Source organism: Carassius carassius, chromosome 8 (assembly GCF_963082965.1).
Source record: "Carassius carassius chromosome 8, fCarCar2.1, whole genome shotgun sequence".
In the NCBI taxonomy this organism is placed as follows: domain Eukaryota; kingdom Metazoa; phylum Chordata; class Actinopteri; order Cypriniformes; family Cyprinidae; genus Carassius; species Carassius carassius.
This window is the reverse complement of record NC_081762.1, coordinates 18,877,968-18,902,844: the sequence shown is the minus strand read 5'-3', so window position 1 is coordinate 18,902,844 and position 24,877 is coordinate 18,877,968. Positions and strand designations below refer to the sequence as shown.

The 24,877-nt window shown below is 37.1% G+C and overlaps 1 protein-coding gene across 3 annotated transcripts in view; it reads right to left on the bottom strand.

The window, feature by feature from the left end:
• The window catches only part of LOC132145454 (alpha-catulin-like), a 70,179-nt gene extending 48,251 nt beyond the window's left edge, over nt 1-21,928 (bottom strand). Inside the window, exons 1-2 of one of the 3 annotated variants that reach the window (XM_059556502.1) lie at nt 21,622-21,928; nt 6,196-6,259 (exon numbers count right to left, since the gene is read on the bottom strand). Coding sequence is in view for 2 of the 3 variants with exons in the window: in XM_059556501.1 (XP_059412484.1) it covers nt 21,622-21,717 (96 nt within the window). In the remaining variant the exon portion in view is untranslated. The remainder of the gene's footprint in view (nt 1-6,195; nt 6,260-21,621) is intronic. The other 2 variants (XM_059556501.1, XM_059556500.1) reach the window with 2 other exon arrangements.
• Between the last annotated feature and the right edge of the window lie 2,949 nt (nt 21,929-24,877).

Genomic DNA, 24,877 nt, shown 5'->3' with positions numbered 1-24,877 from the left:
TTGAAGAACAATCTCTTTCTGACCTTTTCATAATCTGTTATTGTCTTCAAAAAGGTTCTTTATGAAACCATTTAGACAGGAAAAAATGTTCTTCTATGGTATCATGAAGCACCTTTATTTTTAAGAGAGTATGACAACATTTACAGGATGCATTGAGGAGGACCCCAAACTATACTCAGGGGCCAAGTGATGCTTATGGTCCATGATATTGGTACAGATTTTGTGTAATAAACAACGCATGACTGTATATTTCAAGTTGGAAAAGACATTTAGCTCCCACTTTAAGTGAACCTTCATTCCCAGGTCATCTACAAGATGGATTAAAATGCTGATAAAATCAAGAAAAGATGAGACATAAACACGTCAGTATGATTAAAAAGTTAAAATGTAAAATAAATTAGAGCTGAAACAACGAATCGATTTAATCGATAAAAATCGATTATTAAAATAGTTGTCAACTAATTTAGTCATCGATTCGTTGCTAAATAACTTTTATTTGCCGTAAGCGGCTCATTTCGTGTATATTTCAAATCTGCGGTGACCAAAGTGTGGCAGTAATGAGCCACCGGAGGTTTTACTCAGCCAGTACAGCAGGAGAAGTAGCGAATAGCCAATAGCTGGCCTCGTTTTATGTCACGTGCTTCCCGAACAGCGTCTCTGCAGCATTTAGCGGGATGTGGGAGACTGGGAGTACTTTACTTTGAGCCTTCAAAAAAGAAGAGTAACCTGTAAACTCTGCACTACTGAACTGTTTAAGGGGACGTTCACATATCGCGTCTTTTGCGCGCTCCAGTTCGTTATTTCCAACACCGCACCGCATCGAGTTAAAAACATCTCAACTTTTCAGAATGCTGCAAGCGTATCGCGGGTCATGTGACAAGAACTAACCAATCAGCTTCATCCTTTCCCGTAACAACGTTAAAAGCTCAGTCAAGATGAAAGGAACAGCTGATCATAGCTGTATGTGGATTTCCATTTTGAAATAAATTTAGTAGCAGAGCTACTGCAAGCAATTTTTTGAGCTGCAAATCCATTTATCATTTGCTGAAATTTCCGCGTCTTCAAGGAGAGAGCACGTCATGGTTGCTTATCAAAGGCAGACGCCTCAGGGGCGCTTCTGCGCGAGCGCTTTGGAAAGAAGGAGAAAGCGGCGCGCCTAGCGTTTTCCACGCGTTTTTAGGCACGATATGTGAACGGCCCCTAAGACTTTTATTTGTGCAGATTCTCCAGTACAATGTTGTTTGCAAATGTTTAGTCGTAAAAGCTGATAACATTGCTTTTTAACAGTTAACATTAAAAGCTTTACAAACATGTTCTGTGATCAGTTTGTAGTTTACCAGTTCAAAATTCAGTCGTGCAGCCTAATTATGACTGAATGAGAGAGGTAAATGTTTAAAGATATTTGAAATGCACTTTTTTTCTAAGTATTCACTGCTCTTTTTCACACAGCAGGTTTTTTGTGTGTGGCTGTCCAATTTTTTTTTTCTGGACAACCTTCTGATGGAGTTTACTTTAAATTGTGAGTTCCATTCAGGTTTCATGCCACTGGCACTTTATTCGAAGGATTGTTTACAATTTCACAGCAAAAGCTATAAAGCTGTTTCCCAGTAAATAATAAAATACAATGCACTGCAATTTTATTCTGTTTTATCCTTATTCTTAGTGAAAATATGTTCTGAAAGATTCCTTAATAAGCTTCGTTCGGGATGTTAAACTACTTTAGGAGCTCTAAGGACTGCCATGGTGAAAACATTATTTTAAATCTCCTTGTGAAATTTGCTAGAGTATGGGTCAGTGTTCTGATTGCAGAAGAGTTTGACAAAGGATTACTAACACAATAAAACAACTCCAGGTATATTTTTGATTAGGATATAACAGTGCAAAATGGTTAAAATCTCTTAAAAATCTATGCTGAAGGATAAAGACCATTTATTAATAATTTACTTGGGGAAAAAATGGAAAAAACTAAAATATAAGTACATAAACCGATTAATCGATTAATCGTAAAAATAATCGACAGATTAATCGATTATCAAAATAATCGTTAGTTGCAGCCCTAAAATAAATAAATTAAATAAAACGCATAAAACATGTTTATTCTGTGGCACCTAAAAAATTCATTTGGCACCTAAGTTTTTTTCTTATAGGAGCCAATGGCTCCTTACTCGATTTTTTTGTTTGGAGCCCTGGCTCCAACCCTGATCAAACTCACCTACCTATGATTTTCTAGTGATCCTGGAGACATTGATTAGTATGCTCAGGTGTGTTTGATTAGGGTTAGAGCTAAACTCTGCAGGAAAGTGGATCTCGTTGGCCAGATTTGAGGATCCCTGTTCTAAAGTGTCACCGAATTCTAAAATATATATAATCTCACATTTGCGAGAAAAAAGTCCGAGTTGCGAGTTAATGTCTCCCAAATCTGACTTTATTTCTCACAATTGTGAGTTAATCTTGAAATTCTGACTTTATATATTGCTACTCTGACTTTATAACTCACAAATGTGAGATTATATCATGCAATTCTGAGGAAATAGCAGAATAGTGAGTTTATATCTCACAACTCTGAAATGCGAATTGCGAGAATTTCTGAGAATTCTGAATTGCGAGATGAAAACTTGAAAAAAAAAAAGAGTTGTCTTTTTTTTAAATTCAGTAGAGGAAACTGGTCAAAGCTGGAATAATTTAGTTTTGGCTTTTATATGACTCTGCCTTTAAATTTTAAGTAAGCACAGAGCAGCCATAACTTGGAGGTGTAGAGACACTTTTAAATTCAAGGGACAAGAATTTAATTTGTGGTTGGATGTGCAGCCACCTAATGATCCAAAATGCCCTAGAAACCACGCAGAACACCCTTTAAAATCACATAACAATGAGCTAAAATCTCTCAAAACACCTCCAAATTCCAAAGCACCACCCCAGAAAGTTTTGCACAGGAAAATGTAAAAATCTCATTTAGGAATAAACATCTTACTATTATTGAACTGAGGATCACATCTTCCCACTAGAGCAAAGCCTTTCTTTGTGTGATTGTCATGAGAAATCTCCTTCTCACCTTCTAATGGCTTGGCTGAAAGTGAGAGGTCACGTATGGTACGCATAGACCCATTTTCACCTCCAGCTTTGACAAAGATGATAGTCGAGTCCTCAGAGTTCATGCACCAGGTGTCCCAATAGAAGGTGAAAATGAGTATACGTTTCCAGTTCATCGCACACCAGCCAAGCAGCGTTTTCACTGAGCTGTGTTCATGAAACCAAATTCACATTTACATAAGAGAGGATTAAAGCGAATATAATATATGTTCAAAGCATTCTATAATGAACACTTGGATGCTACGGATACACTAAATATTACAGTTGTCATCATACTCACCCTCATGGCTTTCATTTTTCCATGAAAAAATAAAAAAAAATTAAATTGTGCTGGTCGCTTGTTTGCCATGCAATTACAATGGATGAATATGGAAGTGTTTGAACTTCAAAAAGGATGTAAAGTAACATTACAGTAGTCAATACAACAGTTTTTCTGATTTTGTTTAAGTAAAATTACAAAGCTTTTGCATTTATAAGAAAAACAAACACGTTTATGGTAACAATGTAACAATAATCCCGTAACAATAAGCCTTTTTCAGGTTTCAAAGAAGGCCTAACAGCGTAAATAATGAATGTTACTCTATCCTTGGAATGAACTTCTTACCAGCAATTCAGAGATGCAGACTTGTCAGTCAAGAGAAACACAAGCAGAGGAAAAACAGTTTCCACATTAAGGCTCATTACAGGACACTTTCTTGGCCCAGCAACAGTTTTCTAATCAAGCAATAAATTAGAAATGATGGGACACAGAGAACAACCTCTGACTGGTTCTGGTTCTAGCTCTAAAATTCTATACTGCCCCTGACACTTCATTTTTCCATATTTAATATATCATGCTAGACCCACTGCTTCAGTCTTCAATAACCCTGTCACAAATGCTTAAAGAAACAGAAGATACAATCGCTACTTCCTAAGACAAGGTTTCCCTAAAGAATGAAGTTCTTATCTGTTTAATTTGCAGCCAGCTATATTCCATCTTGTCAAGCCTCCAGGCTGAGAAGAAAACTTAAAATTACAATGCTTCATGGGGTAAGAAACTTAACCTCACAGAATGTTCCTGCAATAAGGGTACCATAATTGATTTGGATAAAAGCCTCAGCTAAACGACAAATTAGTCTTTAGCTTGAGAATTTCACAGTGCAGCCCAGAAAGTTACCCAGCAGTACAGAGATAATAAGACTCAACTACACTTCCATTTAAAAGTTTGGGCTAATTATGATGCTTTTTTGAAAGAAATCTCTCCAATGCTAACCAAGGCTGCATTTTTTCGATCAAAAAATGCAGTGATATTGAGAATTGGTATTAGAATTTAAAATAACTGTCTATTTTACATTTTTGACCAACAGTACATTCAGGTTCACATTTTTTCTTTTTTTTACCTGACATGTGTACCCTGGGAATCAAACCCACAACCTTTTGCGCTGCTAATGCAATGCTCTACCTCTGAAGCAAAGGAACAAAGTCATTACTCCAGTCTCCACGTCATCCTTCAGAAATCATTCCAATATATCGTGCAGCTTTGACTTTCGTGAGTAGATGGCTCAAAAGAGCACCATTTGTTAGAAACAGAAATCTTGCTTATGGAAGGTATTAATTTCTTTCACCAAAAAATGTACTGACCTTAAAACTTTGAGCAGTAGTGCATGTTGGGAACAATGGCTGGTCTCTCCATAAGAGAGATAACACAATGTCACGCTGGTGTGTTTTCGCTGGTGACTCACTGCAGAGTGTGGGAAGAGCACAGGCTATTTCTGTTTAAAGAGTTTTAGCGGGCGGAGGGGACCTTAAGGACTCGTGCTTCGCCCATTCTCTTAGGCTGTCATGCCCCATCATCTGCCCGAACTGATGAGGCATGAGAAGAGAAAGAAACTCTTCCTCACACTCTTATTTGACGGAAGGGGAGATCCTTAAACAACCGATCTGCTTAAGGTAACGGTGACAAACTGTACCACAAATGGAGACAAAGTATACCAAGTTTAACTAAAACTTCTGTTCAGACAAATTTGCAGAAGTTGAACAAAGTCCTGAGGGGTTCTGTTAAGGATTCTGTTCTTATTTTTCAGATGTGTGTGTCAAATGCACAGGGCTGCCCAGCTGCTCAGTTACTGATAAGTGGATACTCATATAGCCAGCATCACATTCATCTTTAATGCCAGCAATTAATTATTGAAAAGAGCTTAACTTGTGCCGTCAGATGGGAGAAGCAGAAATTATAGTATAAAATGAATCAATAGCATTTTAGTGGTGTAAATGGGATATGGAGACATTTAATGAGCATGAATTAGTGACACACAGTGTACCTGGTCAAAATCAATACCATTTTAATTAGCCAAGTCATAAAAAACAAGACTATTCTAGGTCAAAAGTACCACTACTTCAGTGCCAAAATCAAAATGCCAATCTTGAGCCATTAATGTAAACAGTGAGTAAATAGAAGTCTTTCCATTGTATTCTTCATCAGTCTAGGAGTACCACATAAATAATCTGCATACAATGCAATACCATGGTATCTGTATGTACCATTTCATATTGGTACCTTGGCACCTCTTCAAAGAAATTATGAGGGTTTATTGCTAATGTATGATAACATAACAGCTCACACCAAAGAACTAGCCTTAACCGAACAAAATGCAATTATTGTGGTCTTACAGCTTTTCCACAAACAATGAGCCCTTTATTTTCTTTGTCTTTGCTTCATTGCTGCTATAAACTATACCGCCATCATCCGAACTCTCACTATCCATTGTGTAAGAGTAGATCTGTGGATTGAAATATGCTGTGTCTTTGAACTCACAAGGGGTTGTGGGTTTGCTTTATTAAGTGAGAGCGTGTGTCTTGGCTATAGATTCCACCTTCTCCCTGGCATACTTTTACCTAAGATATATGCCTGGTATTAATGTGGCCTGAATTTTAAAAAATGACTCCAGAGCCATAACAGATAAAAGGAAAGTTGATCTCTTTGCAGCATGTGTGGTCTCAAAGGTATGTCAATACATAGAGGAAAGCTTTAAAGAAGTCTATATCTCAGCAAACATACCTTCAAAAAAGCTGAAATCAAACATGAAGGTACTGTAACTTCATATAAATGAGAATAAACAGTGTGACCTTGATTTGCCAAGTTGGACGTGTTCCTGGATCAACATCTTTTGTTAGTCCTGGAACAGCATTTCTGTCAAGCAAACATAGTCCTCAATGAGGTAAACATAAAACTTGTTCAAGCCCCTAACCTAGCCATAAACCTAAAATCTGATCTGGTTAATGGAAATGTTCATAAAAAGATTCACATAAGTCTTGATCAACCAACTTCAGCTATAATAGACTAGAGTTAGCTTACTTTTTAGGATTGCCTGCTAAGAGAGAAAATCAAAACCTCTTTCTGTCTAATTCATTATCACCTTCTAGATGAAGACAACACCAAATGCAATTATCACCTTGTTTTTTTATTTTTTATCATGTCTTTGGAAAAAGACAGCAGAAGTCTACTTCAAAAAGTGCACCCCTGATGAACGAGGTGTCTGTCTAAAGCACTATCAAGAAGGCAGCGCTGGCTGATGACAGAAAGGCAGTGTCTTAGAAAAGGCCCCCAACCATCAATCAGATTTTCATTCCAATCCAATGTTTTTAATCTGCTAATCTCTTAGGAAATCAATTAAGACAGGCCTGAACTGGAAATGTAATATTGATATGATGTCAAGGCTGAATGAGACAGGTGGTACTACAATTTGATGGAGTAAAGAAAAGATTAATCATTGCACATCAGTTCTGAAATCATACGTGAGAAGAAGGCAAAGAAGTCTTCTTAAAGTGAACATGCTTGGACAGGGTTTGATTTTATCTATCTGGAATTGACTGGATTGTGGAAGTAGATGTTCCATCCCAGAATGGAGACCAGCCATGTGCTTAAAAAAGTCATGATGACTTTAAATTGCACTAAAGGCAGCCATACACGGTGCGATTCTAAAGGTCGGAACTTCATGAGGCCTCGCACATGTCATGATTGAGTTTATCTGAAAATCATATGGTGGCAGTCACACATGACACAAATTTACTACGATTTTACAAACACTAACGTATAGGGGTGCGCGATAAATTTCGTCCGATAATTAATGCGCATCTCATCAGTAAAGCCGGTTATCTAATCAGAGGTAAATTCCATCAGGTGTGTGATTTCACATAGAGCAGCTGTTACTTCACGGAGCCGTTGTTAACTGACTAGCTGCGCAAATCCACGTTCATTATCAGCGTTTATTTGCGCAGCTAGTCAGTTAACAACGGCTCTGTGTAGTAACAGCTGCTCTATGTGAAATCACACACCTGATGGAATTTACCGCTGATTAGATAACCCAGTGGTCCCCAACCCCCGGGCCGTGGACTGGTACCGGTCCGTGTGTCATTTGGTACCGGGCCGCACAAGAAGGAATAAATAATTTACATTAAAGCTGCAGTTGGTAACTTTTGGCGCTCGCGTCTGGCGAAGAACATTGTAGCGGGAGCTACTTCTCTCTGTTTACATCTATTGCGAGTCACGCAGGTACTGTGCTACTCTGCAGCATTACCGACCCCAACCAGACTAAAATAGTCTGAATATAATAACTTATTATAGGTGTACCGTAGTGATTCAGGAGAAAACAAAAACACGGTTTGGAAAATGGATTCATGATGTACTCGCTCATTATATATATTTTTTACATTTTCAACACAAAACAACACTGTGGCACAGCCCTGCGCTGACTGGACCAGAAGAGCCGTGAGCGGTGGATTTTTGCAAAACAATTAACAGAGGTGGAGGTAGAAGTGCGCTGAGCCTTAACGATCTTTTATTTTGGAAAAAGGCCGGATGCTTTGTGTTATTTTCATGGATTTTATATTCGTTTTTGTGGTGCATCTTATTTTTTAGGCATGTTTAAACATCACCATAGTGACCATAATCAGTGAAAAAAGTGGGTTAGGGGGCAGAGAGGATGTTATTCATGTTATGTTGTTGGCACGATGTTAAGAGGACGCTGCTAATAAAGATTTATATGAATACACAGTGGATTCATGTTTATTATTATATTTACAATATACCACAGTTTTTATGCCAGTCGTATCATTTTATTTTGTATTTATCCATCACACCTTAATGCCCGGTCCGTGAAAATTTTGTCTGATATTAAACCGGTCCTTGGTGCTAAAAAGGCTGGAGACCACTGAGATAACCGGCTTTACTGACGAGATGCGCATTAATTATCGGACGATATTTATCACGCACCCCTACTGACGTAAGCATTATATTTCGCGCCATTCATGAAAATATGGATTCTAAGAACGAAATAGCTTTCTATTTCGCAGCTATTGCTTGTGACGTCCAAAAAAAGAAATGAAGACATGGCAAAGAGAATGGCTGAAAAGCAGAGAAAAGCATGGACTTTCTGTTCTTCATAAACTACTAAGGCTATTTCTGAATTTCTAGTCGTTTTGCCAGAAATACAACGGGTATATTTCTTCATAAAGCTTAACGGCAAATTTGGCACAATTCGGAATAACTAATTCAAAATGGATCTGTATAATTAACTGAAATTACTATATAGACTATTTATATACATAATATGAAAAAGTGATAGTCGTGACATTTGCCAAGTATGGTAACCCATACTCGGAATGTGTGCTCTGCATTTAACCCATCCAAGGGCACACACACAGCAGTGAGAAGTGAACACACCGTGAACACACACCCAGAGCAGTGGGCAGCTATATCCAGCACCCGGGGAGCAATATGTGGGTTTTATCATCTTCTGATTGGTCATCTTCAGATGGATCGCCAGATTGTCAAGTTCATCCGCTCATACGCCACAAATTTAAACCGTCACCGTCTGATTTCTTTTTACATATTTGAAAATTATCTGGAGGTCGGGAGGTGCTCGTAACGTTCTCGGATTGGCCCATAATTTTTCTTACACTGTACGAGCCGCGAGCATCTGCGATTTTCTCCCGACAGCAAAAATCGCACCGTGTACGCTCGCCTTAAAGGATCTACAGAAAACGGTTCCACTGCAAAGTAAAAATTTAAACGGGTAATTATGAGTCACAAAGTCACAATTTAAAGGCACAGTTGGCAAATTAAATTATAATTTTGTTACATAAAGTCACATTTTGAGATATAAAATTTGTTATTATGTGATGTACATTCATACTATTGAGAACTATAGGTGCAGTTATGAAATATGCCATCACAGTTATGAGACAAAGTTATAATTGTGAGATAGAAAATAACATTGTCAGATAAAAAAAAAATTGCAATTATGAGAAATAAAGGTGCAACTGTAAGATTTTATGTTTTTTAAGTTTACCTTTTAATTATTTTTTTACTCTGAGAAGGAAACATGCTTCCACTGACAGTGGTTGCAAAAAAGTTAATGTTCCTTCATTGGGAAACCAAACCAGATTAACCTCAGAAAACAGTATTAGTTGTGGGTAGACCACAGGCAGTCCATGTAGCCCTCCAATGTAAATACATCCCTCATTACACATAACCAAGTGTGTATCCAGGTCAGGAATGGTTGACCTATAGCCCTGTTTCCCTCATAACACTAAGTGAGGCACCCACTGGCCACACATAAACATTCTCGTCCATCCAGTGAGAGTGATGAAACATAAGCCTCACTGAGGAATGAAGTGACCACACCAGTGTTTGCACAGTGAAATGTACTTTACCACACACACACACAGAGAGGGGGCTGAAATATGAATGTTCAACATATGACATGCTTGAACAACCAAGTCTTGTAAAAAACTCATTTATAACACTAATGATTTCTTAAAAAAAAAAAAAAAAAAAAAAACGCCATTAAAAGGATAATTGCATAAAAGTTTGGAATAGCATGAGAGTGATGAATTTTCATCTTTTAACTTTTTAACTGAAGAGTAACTGACCTGCATAATGAACTGCCTTTGAGTAAAAAACAGTGTCTGTTGTCACTTTAACGTGGCCACCTGTCACTACTTGTAGTTTCTGTCACCCAGAGACGCCATAAAGATATAAAAGTAGCCTCCTAGACCAACCAGGTCTCAGTAAATATGAGTGTCCTGTGACAGTTTTCAGATTGTCATGGAGTCAGTCTGCTCATGCGAAAACACCTTGGCACTCCCCTCAGTGAAGCTCAAGAAATGGGAAAAGATTCCCAACCACCTTGCCCAAACATTTTGTCAACATAAAAACAAAATTGCCCCATGTACTTTTCTTAACATACATTGGTCTTATTGTAAATGATTCACAACACGTTATTCTAAAGAAAAGAAAATGTAATAACTGGCTCTATCTCTAAAGGCAATTTCACCAAGTCCTCTTATTTCTCAACTATTTTTAGACTTATATGGATAACTTTGGCAGGTAAAGTGCAGTCACTTTTACAGTTGTTTGGTGAATTTGTCATTTTAATAGGAATCCACACGACTGGGATTTTGACATGATGGTGAAAGATTTCCCCACACAGATTTTGCAACGGGTTTTTTCCAACAAGTTGGTCACATGGATTGCTTACATTGACCAATAGAAAGCTGCTTGGTTTGAAAGTGACTTTGGTGTGAGCTCTGCTTCATGAATTCCTACACTTGACAATAGACAATAGGCCCAGACTTTTGGTGGACGATATAGCAAAATCTGTATTGATAGGCACCATCACCGTCATCACAATATTGGTAAACCACCAAGCCCTACTGCACATTCTGATGCTGATAGATGCAATAACACCATGTTATTGCCAATATGCAATGCTAAAAACACTATGTGCCAAAAAAAGCATATTTTTCCATTGACCATTTATTGAATATTTCATTACAGTAGAGATTTTACCACTTTTTGCTGCTTTTCAATGAAGGCGGTCTTGCTAGCTACTCAAGCCTGGTTGGGAAAATAAAAGACCAACATACAAGGCACAGCTCAGGTAACTTGCTCAAAAAAGCCAGAAAAAAATGCATATGAGACTGTGTAACTATGCAGCAAAGATGGCAGCACCCAGCCAGGTCATATACTTCCTAGGCGGAATGTCCCAGACTAGCATAAAAGTATAGAAAAACTCTTTCCAGGTCTATTAGACCTTCTTGGATACTACTGTAAGTAACTTTCAGGAAGATCAGTCAGAGTGTAAGGAGACAGCTGCGAAGGCTAACTCTAGCATCATTAATATAGCATTTTCAGGATTTATCTGGCCAGCAGTAGGGATGTGAGGCACGACTCCCTTTAGCTCAACATTGTTGTGATTGATGGAAGTAATTACCACAAGAAGTTGCATTTAGATCTTCCTAAGGGAGGGAGTGTTGAGGGATACACCATCTGAGATAATCAAAAGAATAAGCACTCTCCTCCATACTGTCATGCCAAAATATTCACTTCTCTCGCTTGGTTTCTTCACTGCCTTTTATGTCAGCCATACACAAAAATAAACTTTTATTTGTGAGCTCTGGCAACAGTCAACATGCCACAGACATTTACAATGTACCATCTAATTTTAAAAACATTTGCAGTGCATTCCCCTATTTGACCAGGTGATGTATCTGTGCTTTTAACCACTTTAAAGTCAACATACCCATGACAGGCCATGATTAAGGGTGCCACTCGAATATGGTCTTCTAAAAAGCTTCTTAAGATAGCTCTAATCTAATTACAGTTTGAACGCTCCAAAAAACCTCAATTGAAATAATGAACTCCTTTTTGTAGTTTAGAAAGCTTCTTTTAACATTTTAAAGAAATCTAGCAGAATGGTCTACTAAGAAGATTTACATTTCACTGGGGTCTTTTCAGACCTATGCATTTAAATGATGACGGTTTCAGCAAGGCCAATGTGGAACTTCAGCACCTCAACAGACATGGAAAGGTAAATGCTTTCACAAAGACACGGCACATTGTGCTGGTATCAGGTGATTTATTTAAGCCAAGCTTTGAGATCATGAGCCTCCAGGAGGAACAAAGAGCTCAACAGGTGAGAGAATTACTGGTTTGAGAGCAGGGCAAGACTGGATAAAGCCTCCATTAGTATTCCCATTAATTTCAATGGCAGTTGCTGAGCTAGTGCGGGTTACCCAGAAGTATGCAAAATCTACCAGCAGAAGCTAATGAGGCCATAACCAGATAATTTCATTTAATGCAGAAGAGGACACTGTCTATTATCACCATACTTGACTGTATTTCACTTTCATTTGCGCCAACAGTTGAACAGGGAAGCAGCTCCGCGGTGATGAAGTATGGATGTCAGTGTTGTGCATGCACTAGAGTCTCTTGTAACCCAATGTTTGTTAATAGAAGCAAAGTTTCCTTACTTTAACAAAGGAAAACAGTCTCCTCTTGGCTTATACAGAAATCCTCAAACATTCTTCTTATCAAATCATTATTTTGTACTTTTTGACCTTTGTTTTCTTTTGATCCCCTACGCTTCTGTGTTCATCACTTCTTAGCGGGGCATGCGCAAAGCCAACCTCACAGTGAGTGCAAGTTAGATTAAAGTGATTATTAAGCTTTAAATATGGTTATTTTTCTTACAAAAACGCATCAATTCGCTGCAGGAGGACTTTGTATACCCCCCGGAGCTGTGTGAGACACTTTATATCAGGGTTATTCAATCAGCTGCCGAATGCGGCCCGCCAATCATCAGAGTACGTGCAGATCGCATATATGCCTTGAATTGTGTATGCACTAATTAAGTTAGTTTGTCCACAAGGTGAACTATTTCAGTAGTTGGCACTGTAATAAACACCATAGGGAAAACACAAATCTGAATGGTTATTTAAGATTATTTTTGTTTACAGGGTAAGGGCTGCATTTAGCGCCATCTGCTGTCAGAGAGTGAATGTGCTTCATTCAGCGCGTCTCTCACGTGTTCCATGTGCTTCTCATTCGCGCTTGTTTACATCAGAGCACATGCGCTCTTTCAATATTCTTAAAATGCATTCCAAATTCTGAATAATTTGTAATGTATATTTATTCACGGTATTTAGAAGTGCCCACGATAACAATATTGTGCATATTAATCACCGCAATATATCGCATTACCGAATACCGGCACAAGTTTAGTAAAGATTAATCTATATAGTTTATGCAAATACAATTTATAGTTTATGTGAAGATTGTTTTACATTCAATTAAAAGTTGTTTTATTTTTCAGAGCCTATAAAAATATGCATTTAATTTTAATTCATTATTTTAAAGACCCCCTCCCCCCTCCATAAAGAGATTGGGATGGCCCCCAACCTCCTTGGCCCCCTTTAAATTTTCAATACGATAATCCGGCCCTCAAATTAAACTAATTGAATCGCCCCGCTTTATATTAAGGATGGGCGCTTTTGATTTCACTTTATTTCATATGTTTTATAAGAAAACATTCATATATATATATATATATATATATATATATATATATATATATATATATATAACTCTGACTGGATTTTTTCATACACAATATCATATACACCTAGGATGACTTGAGGGTGAGTAATGTAAGGGCTAATTTAAATTTTTGGGTGAACTAACCCTTTACGGTTTTTGAGGAAACATTCCAGGATTTTCTCCATATAGTGGACTTCAATGAGAACTAATGGGTTGAACGTCCCAATTGCAGTTTCAATGCAGCTTCAATCCCCACCAAGGAATAAAATAATTTAAAAAATCCTTAAAAAAAAAAAAAAAAAAACCTTTTTTTCAGCCACAAATGCTCATCTTGCACTAGCTCTACAATGCACATCCACAACTTCACGCATTACAGAATCACATTGGAAAGGTCACACGCAGTTAGTTTTTCATACGTACTCTGGTTCAAAAAGGTAAGGTAGTTTTCTCCTCCAACTTCAAATCAAGAAACATCGTTTTTTTTTACCTTTTTTTATAGGGCATTTGACATTCTTTGCACTTTTGCTTTGTACTTCCCCCAACATCACGCATGACCTTCCTAGCATGATTATATAATGCATAAAGTTGAACTAGTGCAAGATGAGCATTTATGGTTAAAAAGTATATAAATTTTAATTATTATTATTATTAGTTTTTTTGAAAATGGCCAATTGTTTCGCTGGATAAGATCCTTAATCCGCGGCTGGGATAGAGTAGAGCCCTTTGCTGCAATTTGGACCTTCAACCCTTCGGATCCCTTTGAAGTCCACTATATGGAGAAAAATGCCTGGAATGTTTCCCTCAAAAACCTTTATTTTCGACTGAAGACAGACATGAACATTTTGGATGACATGGGGCGAAGTAAATTATCAGGAAACTTTTATTCTGAACGTTAGCTAATCTTTTAAAACTCAACCAATGTTAAATGTTTTTATCATATTTATTTTATTACAGTGGAACACTTACAACTAAACAACTGGCAGAAAATAACTACTTGAATTATTTAAAAAAGTCAAAATGCAAAAACAGCAACAACAGGAAAGTATATGAGGGAGAATGAAATTTGACCTAGGCATTCCTTTAATATTTCCCCCTCAAGGTTTTTGATTCTTTTCAGGTGATGGATGTCACAGGTCAGGTGATGGGTGACTGAAAAAGAAGACCTCTCATAATATTTGGGCTCCTCCAGGCGGAAACCTTAGAAATATCTCAAAACCTACCATGTGAAATTCTTGAGGTTATAAAAATCTCCATCCAAAGTGAGAGAGGCCACTTACAGGGACTCAGCTCTGCTCTGCTCACTCAGCTGCGAGAGGAGAAACTGCACTGTTTTCTTATAAAATCATTATACAGCAGGTACCACATCAATACCATTGCTTGTGTCGATTTGTTGTCTAGGGAGGTTGAGTACTTGCTCGTCTCTGGAGAGAATACAAGCCACTGTACAGTACAGAAGAATAATGAGCCTTTTGTAATTACTATTCAGGTAAGTGGGTATTTTGTCACAGGCCCCTTGCATTCCATAAGCACAGCAACTTGAGCCAGCACTGTCCCTGTGCCAGTGAACATGGAGGAAAATACAAATGAATCATCAAACTCACAAACAGAGAGATTCATTATCTACATGTGATGTCTGGTGTTATTTAAAGACTGAAGAGCGATACATTGTTAGCATGGAGATACTGCAACCCAGCAAGAATAAAAAAACAACAGGAAACACTAAACGTAGCTGACCTGTTCTTCGAACTGACAGTTTCTTTGTCCGTGAGCCCTAAGATCAGTGGTGACAGCAAGACAGCAGGGGGACAAGGGAGTCCACCACTTTCCCAGAAATTTCCCTGAACCTTGTGTGAGCTTAGGGAGGAAGAATGCCTTCAAACTTGTGCGGTGATTAAGATCTCTTCCTGCTCAATGACAGGTCCCGTAGCCAAGTAACGTAAATACAGCCTGGAGCACAGCCAAGCTGTCACTGATGCAGAAACTCAAACTGAGGGGTATGCTGCACCCCTGATCAGACAGGCAACTTCTGAGAGCAGCCTTGGAAAGTTATGCCCATAGGCTATGAATTACCAAATGCTGTGAAAACCAGACAAAACTCAGAATGATCATAAAAAGAACAGTCAACAAAGAGTGATCAAACCTTTCTAACAAAACATCTGGTAGGCTCTCAACTAAAACGAGTGAATTATCTTCATTTTTAAGAGGTGATCATTTTTGCCCAGTCTCTTTGGGCCCAGTGTTGTTTTTTTGTCTATACAATGAAAGTCAATGGGGTCCAGTGTCTTTCATAATATCGACAAAAAAAAATATCTGAAAAATTAAATAGTTATAGAGGTTTAAACCAACATGGGAGTCAGTAAATGGTGCATTTCTGGTTTAACTAACCCTTTATCTATGAACATGTTGGACTACGTTTGACAACTAGAAAGGGACCAAATACTTAAAAGTTGTATCATTTAAAACAATGGTTCTGGTTCGCTACCTTTTGATCATATGACAAAATTTTTATTAACAGAAACTTGGAGTGACAATACATTAACCCAAATTATTTTGTGCTTCCTCAGGTTTTAGGAACTATATGCTCTTTAATAAAACAATAGTTGAGAAATTCGAAAAATAATACATTTTTGTTTGCTTTGTCTTAGCATTTTAACCTTTTAATACAACATAATTTTATTAAGTCACCCTGTGGTCCCTTATGAGGGTGGGTCCCTGGTAGATATCTACTGAACAAAAATATTTTGTAAAAAGTTTTGCATTTGCAAAGGTGTTCTTTAAAGTAAATACCACTTGATTTTGATATTTCCTAATGCAGAGACAGTCATACATTTTTACAGTGAATATTTTCGGGGGCCACTGTACCTGGTAACTCAAGTAAAAAACCTGCACATTCACTTATATTTGCCCTGGTTTGAATGGTATGTTAGATCATTTACAGCTACAGAAGATTCTGGATGGGGGTTGTAGTTCACAAAACCACTCTTATCAATTCTGGCTTCCTTTTTTACACCTCCACTGGTTAAACAAACACATGGAACACAAAGGACTACATGCAGCCAAGTAAACACACAGAACATGCCATCACACATACATAAGTTTACACACACTGAACAAGAAGCTTGCTTTGTTCTGACTCTGAAGGGTATTTGGCCCTGTAATCCTAAGCCGTTTACACAGAGCACACATTCATCCATCTTTCTTGTCACCTTACAGGAGGGCACCAGGCTTACCTTTTCTGCTCGCAGTTTATCTATTATCTTAACAGTGCTCCTTGTGATGTAATTTCCTCCAACAGAAGTTCTCTTGTGATTATGTAACTCACCATCTAAGTTTTGATGTTTTCCATGCTGAGCACATGTGATATGCCTTTACAGTACAGCTCTGTAGCCCGGACAAAAATCCTTTACTAGCCTAGGTCATGAGAGGAACAGAGGCTTTGCAGATGGAATGTAACTTTGGCTCAATTGTGTACTTAACACGCAAAAAATCTCTCACTTTGACCAACTGTCAGAGGTTCGCAAAAGTGCAGATGGCACAGAGCTTACAAAAGCACAAGGGCTCAAGAAAGTATTTTATGATTGCTCAAATCTTTTCTGGAAACCAAACCTTAGTATTGCAGAATAAGGACATGGCTAGCACAAATATGTAATAAGAAGGCTTCTTGACACAGGAGTTTAAAAGCATACTAATCAGATCAAAGACTTTGTAATTTCATAAATCCTGTCCTGGCTATGGCTCAAAAATCCAAGACAATTGCACATACAGTGAAACTGAATAATAGTATGATGAACTATGAACTATTATGATTTTTCTGTTTTTATTTGGTTCAACAGCAGTTATAATTAAAGTCAGTGTGTTCAAAAGGTTTCATGTATGAGCCTGAACAGAAAAGCCAAAAAACTGTAATGTAAAAACATTTATTACATCATTGTTTAATAAATATCATTACATTTTTGAAGTGTCACACCACAATTTTACTAAATCTTTCTGTCTTTTGCTAAACCTGCACATGTTTTACAGGGTTAGTTCACCCCAAATTGAAAATTCTGTCATTAATTACTCACCCTCATGCCGTTTCACACTCGTAAGACCATTGTTCATCTTTGAAACACAAATTAAGATCTTTTTGATTACATAATTCTGTCAGATTTCCTTCCATTGACTACCTTTGTGACTACCACTTTGACGCTTCAAAAACTTAATTAAGGGATCAGAAAACGAATCCATATGAATCCACCAGTTTAGTTCAAATTTTCTGAAGAGAATTGATCGCTTATTATGGTCGAACACATTTAATTTAACCTGAATAACACACAAGAACAAACCTCTTCCAGAAGCTCACATGTGGCGTAACCAATGAGGTTCATTCACTGTGTCACACAGAATGTTTGAGCTTCCGGAAGAGGTTTACCTTTAAGGAATAATGTATTATTGATAAATTAATAAAAAAGAATTAATAATAAAAGATAATGCCAAAATATTTTATTTGCTTTTCAAAAATATAGGCCTATTCTAGTAATTATTCTTTTTTCTTCATTACATCATCATTACTCTAACATTGTTGATTTAATAGCCTTCAAAAAACTTTTATTAAAACAAATTTTAATTGAGAAACTAAAATTATGTTAATCATAGATAAGTGATTTTAATGTTATAATCGTATATATATATATATATATATATATATATTTTTTTTTTTTTTTTTTTTCAGACTAAAAATGACCATCATTGACAATTATCAATGGCAATATATAAACTACAACTTAATAAAATGAGAGGAAGCTTTTCGGAAATTGTCAAGATCTTAAATATGACGCCTGAGTGAGCCAACAGCGAAAAACGCAGACAGACTGATCTTGGCCTGAGAGGATTAAAAGCAGTAATTACACAGTTGTGAAAGTAAGACTGATAACAGAAAGGATAACCAGGGAAGAACAAGCCTTTGTATGTGAGCCATGTGCGTGAGGATGCTCAATATCACAATTGTGAAAATTAGTCATTAAATGAGCTTTGAAAACCCTTTCTCACCAACATGAAGCTTTCATTTCCTTCCCATTATCATGCTCAGCCCCCTAGAGAGAACACACAGGATCTGACCTCTGCACTCCACCTCCTATCCTTCACAAATCTTATAGCCTGAGATGTTAATGGCACTTTCACATTCAAAAATCATGCAGCAATTATTGTTAATTCTGTAGTTTTCGATTCAGCTCAAATCCTAATGGAACAAATCAAACAACCACCACATTTTTGGAAACAATTTCAAAGTGGACGACAACTTTGCTTACTATATTGCAACTATACCAGACTTGTGCATACAGGGAATTTGGCAGTTGCAGGAAAGACAACATCTTTTATATTTGTATCTGGTCATTAAGCATTAGACTGCTTGACAAAACAGTAGTTGGGGAAGGGTTCTGACCAAGGCCACTTTGACAATCTATTGTGCAGAATCTGTAAAGCTTTGAAAGAATTCCCATTACCCAAAGGTCTACTGAATGGGCAATTAGCATGTCTTCTTACACTGACCTTTCAGCCTCATTACCATTAGCCTTCCTAGTGAGCACCACTAACTAGCAAACTTTCAAAAGACATTTCAGAAATCATCTCCCATCACAACACTAAACCAACTAGCAATTCCATTAGAAAGGAACGTCCATTCTCTAAACCACTTGTCTCCCCAAAGGTTGTGGGGTAGAAGAGCAAAATAAAAATACACTTTAATAATGTCAGATCTAAAGGCTTGCAAGTGCATTGGAAGGGTTTTGAACAGCACACATATGGTATGTGAAGTTATGGTGTGTGAGCTGTGAATAACTAAAGATTGCAAGTTAAAAGACTATAGTAGCAACTATGGTTTAAAGGAACACTCATTTTCCAACTCCTCTAGAGTTAAACAGTTGAGTTTTACCATTTTTGAATCCATTTAGCCAATCTCCAGGTCTGGTGGTAGCACTTTCAGCTTATTTTAGATCATTGAATCAGATAAGACCATTAGCATCTTGCTCAAAAATGACCAAAGAGTTTCAATATTTTTCCTATTAAAAACTTGACTCTTCTGTAGTTACATTGCATATTAAGACCGACGGAAAAAAATGAAAAGCTGTGATTTTCTAGGCCAATATGACTAGGAACTGTACTCTCATTCCAGCGTAATAATCAAGGAACTTTGCTGCCGTAATATGGGTGCAGCAGGCGCAGTGATATTATGCAGCGCCTGACAATAGTTCCCAGCTAGTTTGTGTAGTTGCAGCTATAGCAAAGGACTATTTTTAGGCGTTGTGTAATATTTTCCATTGGTATTAGTACATAATGTAACTACAGAAGAGTTGAGTTTTAAATAGACAAAATATCGAAACTCTTTAGTCATTTTTGAGCAAGATGCTAACAGTCTATTCAGATTCAATGATCTATGCTAAGCTAAGCTAAAAGTGCTACCGCCAGACCCGGAGATCGGCTGAATGGATTAGAAAACGGTAAAACTGAACTGTTTAACTCTAGGGGAGTTGGAAAATGAGCCTATTTTCAATAAAAGTGAAGTGTTACTTTAAGAGCACTGGAATATTTCACTGCTTCTATCAATCCAACATTTTTAAAGTCGAGAGACTGTTCTCTCTTTCTCCAGTATCGCTCAAGAGTGTGTTTCCAATGCTGTCTCATTAGAAAATGTTACTATTTTATGAGATGGCAATTCCATATGAATTTGTACAATATAATTCATATGAAAATTATTTATTTTTTAGAAAAAAAAACATAATAATGAAGGTCTACGCCTAAACAGCAGTTGGACATAAGCAGATTAGAAAATGTACGAATGACATTGTAAGATTTTTTTGACTCAATTACCCATTCACCAAAATGTTAAATAGTTATATCACCAAGAGAACTTGCTGCATAACTACTACAGAATAATGCATAGACCTAATTGGAGGAATTAGCCAGCTAGCCATTGCTGTTCCCAAAACTATGGTAACTCTGTCGCACATCTTTTGTTTAAACCATGACACGTAACTGCCATTAATGACGTCACACAGGTAGTGTAGCAATAACTTCAGTTCATTAATAAGTTCCAAATCAAATTCTATTCTAATTCCAAATAGCTCCGTAGGATCTAAGGACTACTATTATTATTCTCTCTTCTTTTGCTTTTCTTATTTACACGTTTCACTCTCATGACATACAATTAACTTCTAACCACTGGTTTCGGGAAACACAGAATTGTCTATGACGGCCAACTCACAGCCATGCAGCACTCATCTGACCTCCTGCCTGTGAATGAAATGGTCTAATCTGACCTGCAGGTAGAAAATCTATTCAAAGTAAATAAGGTACAAAATTCCAGCCAAGGGAAACAATAATCAGCCTAAACTAATGAAACAAATTATTATTTTATGAGGCTGTAGTATGAAATGGAAATAGTAAAATGTGATTCATACATAAACATGATCTTTAGAAAGAAACCTTAACACTAATCATCAGAGCAAGCATATTGTAAGAAAATCTATGAATGAAATTTGTCGAAATGTAAATAAGTAAAACACCATTATCATGTTGTCAAATCAAACTATCACGACGATAAGTGATATACACCATTTATTTTGTTATACGATAAATTATTGATTTCAGTAAAAATATGTTATTTTAATAAATTAGTTGAATTAGTCAAATCCTTACAGTTTTTGACAGTAAACTAACAGAGAACCACACTTTCTCAAATAACCTAAAAAAGTTTAACTTCTTATTCATTCAGACCCTGTAGAACAGGCTACAAACAACACACTTCCCTGACATTAAATTACCACGAATATTAAAAAGACTGACAATTAAACTGGAACAACCCGATAAGTGCCACCACTGTCACCTAATTCAAAGAAATTAACCAAAATGACAGACATACACCGACGCTTCTTATAGGCTACGTTTAAACTCCAGGAGTCTTCATAAAATTCCTTAATTTGCTTTATTAAATGTAGCAGCTATGGTATTTTGGCGAAAACTCTGTTTACCTAGGGCAATGTTGCAGTGGAGGGTTCAGACAGCGTTCCAGTTAGCCTTACACATGACACGGAAAAGTTGTTTTTATTAAATCCCGCATTCGTCCATTTAGCGGTCGCTGTGGGTTTTAAAGGATTAATGACCTCGTGGGAATAGTTTCTTTGATCCGGACTCACCTGAGACACGAGTGGGATGAGTGTTTGCTCCACCGAGCGAGTTTGGATCTCCAGCCCGCAATCAAAGTTCCCACTGCCGCACGGAGACGAAGCCATTCCCGCTGATCCGACCCCCACGAGTGCTCACCTCAACATTGAGTTTACTAGGAGTCTCTCAATGCTGCAGGCGCGTGTTTGGTTTAGTTTAAAATATCCCTCCGTCTGTTCTCCACTATATTCCCCACTGGCTCGCTTCTGAGTGAAGGACTGTTCATGTACATGCAATATACCGAACTACAACCAAAGGACTGACTGCTGCAGCCACTGGGAGAGAGAGAGAGAGACAGAGAGAGAGAGAGAGAGAGAGAGAGAGAGACAGAGAGAGAGAGAGCGCGCAAGCGGCACAATGTCTTTACCTACAACAATATAAGGGACAGAGTGTCTCGGTCACACTAAACTTTTCATTTTGACTTTCTGTTTATTACTGTTCTTGCCCTTTTCACTTTTACCTTAATGTTTTGTCTTTCTTTTTCAATTATTCATGTTATTATGTACTCAAAATTGAGCAATTAAAAATAATATTAAATCATTAGTAATATTAAAACATTAGGCTCTATAATAATATTACAATTATTACATGATAATTACATGATTGTGACGAAACTTCAATGTATTGTTTTGTTTTACTTGCTAAAAATAAATTTATTCACCACCAAAAAAGATTATTGAACATATTTTCTTTTGACATCCCTAGTTGTGCTACTTTTATAGTAGTACTTCTGCATGTATTATTATTTACTACGTTATTATATTATAGCTATTATATTATATTCTATTGATTGTAAATAACTGTAATTTACTATATAATATATATATACATACATACCTTGGCATTTCCTAGTTTTTGTCCAATAAAATATACAATTTAAAAAAATTCAGCCCAATGTTTATTGCACACAAAAGTTGCAAAAGGTTTGGTAATAATCGTGCAGTTATTTTGTCGGCCCAATACAGCACATTTAACTGAAATCACTGAGCGCAGTTAGAAATGAGGGCTGGGAAGGGTTCTGCTGCCTAGCAAAAGTTATTTGTAACACAATGTGCATGCTGCAAATGTTATGATTTGAATTATTAATCCCATAACTAAGGTGTATAATGTAATTCCACACATCTCACACCAGCTCAACAACTGCTGCTGTGCATTTCAATGGTGCTGCTGAAGCAACAATAGTCCATTTATTAAATGCTAATTGAAGTTACTAATCTCATCACAAATGCAGACCATGCCCCAAATGTCTCAGCCTGTGATTTTCTCAGTCTCTTTAGAATGAAATGAGGTGATTTGGGTATGCTCAACAGTTTGCAATGAGCTGTAAACCTCTTCTGCCATCTTCTAAAATGTTATGCTTTGGATGGACACCTTGAATGCAGCAAGACTGTCTGTCCACAAAAACCTATAGTATATCAAATACTGGTGTTCAGATTGTTAGAGTGTGATTCCTACTGAGATTACATCAATAGAGTTAGCACTGACCTACTTCTCAGGAGATTAACAGCAAAGTTACTTCAGGTATATGAAAGTGTTTTAGAGGGGTAGTTCTCCCTTAAGACTTCTTTGACATTCTGTTTCCTGGGTAACACAAAAGAAGATATTTTGAAGAATGTTTAGACCTTTTGAGCTCCATCTTTAAATAATGTATGCCTCTAACCATAAATGTTCCTGAAATGTGTGAACTGAGCTGTTAGTGTAATGTTCTCAAAGAAGTAGCCAGCTTTGTTTTAAGTGTAGGGCAGTAATTTAAGCTTCCAGGGATGTGTGTTTCCTCTGAGTCATGAGTATCAGGTGACATGAGAACACTTCCTCAAACCAGAGCAGCTGGAGCAGTGGCCAAATAAACTCCAATACTGAACCACACAGGGACTGTGGGCCTCAAATGTGGTTAGTTGTTATCCAGTAAAAGTACAGAGGTCTACCACTTTGCACACTGTAGGCCAGAAAGCTGACAACAATGTCAAATGTTTCCTCCAGTGGTACTTATTGTATGACTTTATTTCTTCTGCAGAACATTTTGAAGGACGTTGTTGGTAACCAAAGAGTTTCAAAAATTACAATTGAAGTCGAAGGGAAGCAAGATTGCTCAGTTACCAAGATTCTTCACAATAAATTCATTTTTCAAACAGTTTTGGAACAACATGAGGGATGATGACAGCATTTTCATTTTTGGTTGGACTATGCCTTTAAAGTCACATAATGTGAGCTATTCATGCTTTCTTAAGGACTTTGCATATTACTCTAATACTGATGTTGCACTATGCACTATATTGTACAAGAAAAGTTGCATGAACAATTTCTTGTGTAAAAAAGATCAAAAACCTATTATTGAGCAAGTAAATAAAGAAAATACTGAAAAACTGTGTTCTTGCCTTCCCCCTATTCAGTATGCTAAGCCTGCAATATGCTTTAAGTGATATGCAGTTGGTTGCATCTTTATGAAAAGGATCTACAATATTCGTCCTTGCATGTTTATGCATGGGCATTGATATGGGGAGACAACTGGATCTATAATGTGCCTTTAATGTCTTAAAGTTAAAGTTGAAGGGTATTATTTTTTTAATGTTAAAATATTTTCTCCTATCACATTTTAATATTTAGAGACTGGCTCTGTGGCACAAGACTATCTTGACCAACCAACGGCAGTTTAAGGAAGTGTTCAGAAAAACTCTGAAAGCAGATGCTTTTTTGTTATTTTGATTGGTGATGTTAGTAGCACAGAAATTTAGAAAAGAAAAAATGTAGGACGAGACTTAGTTCTGTGATTGGTTGTTGATTGAAAGGAGGCAGATCTGAATGCAAGTTTGCAGTCATTTGGGAAAAAAGGGGTGGGGTTTAAGTGGACTTAATTATCTGCATTACCAAAGAGAAGTCTGTCGTAATACCACAAAATCGTGTGTGATTAAAACTTACAAAAAAAAAATGGATCAATAACAAGCATTTTTAAAACAGACATGATGCATTTACACTTCATGCAGACTTTAAAATCTCTCCCCTCATCAGAGACCAGACATTTGCTCATGACTGCAGGCAGCTAACTGTACTTGAGCTTACATCCACAGTAGAACAGACTGCTTTTTTCTGCACTTCCTTCACTCTTCTTAGAAATGCTGACAGCATTTTCTCCCATCTGAGTTCCCTGTGTTGCTCAGCGGCACAAGACGAGGCAATGTACAGAATGTAGACATCATAAATGAAGGGACTTAGGACAGAGAAAGGAAAGTG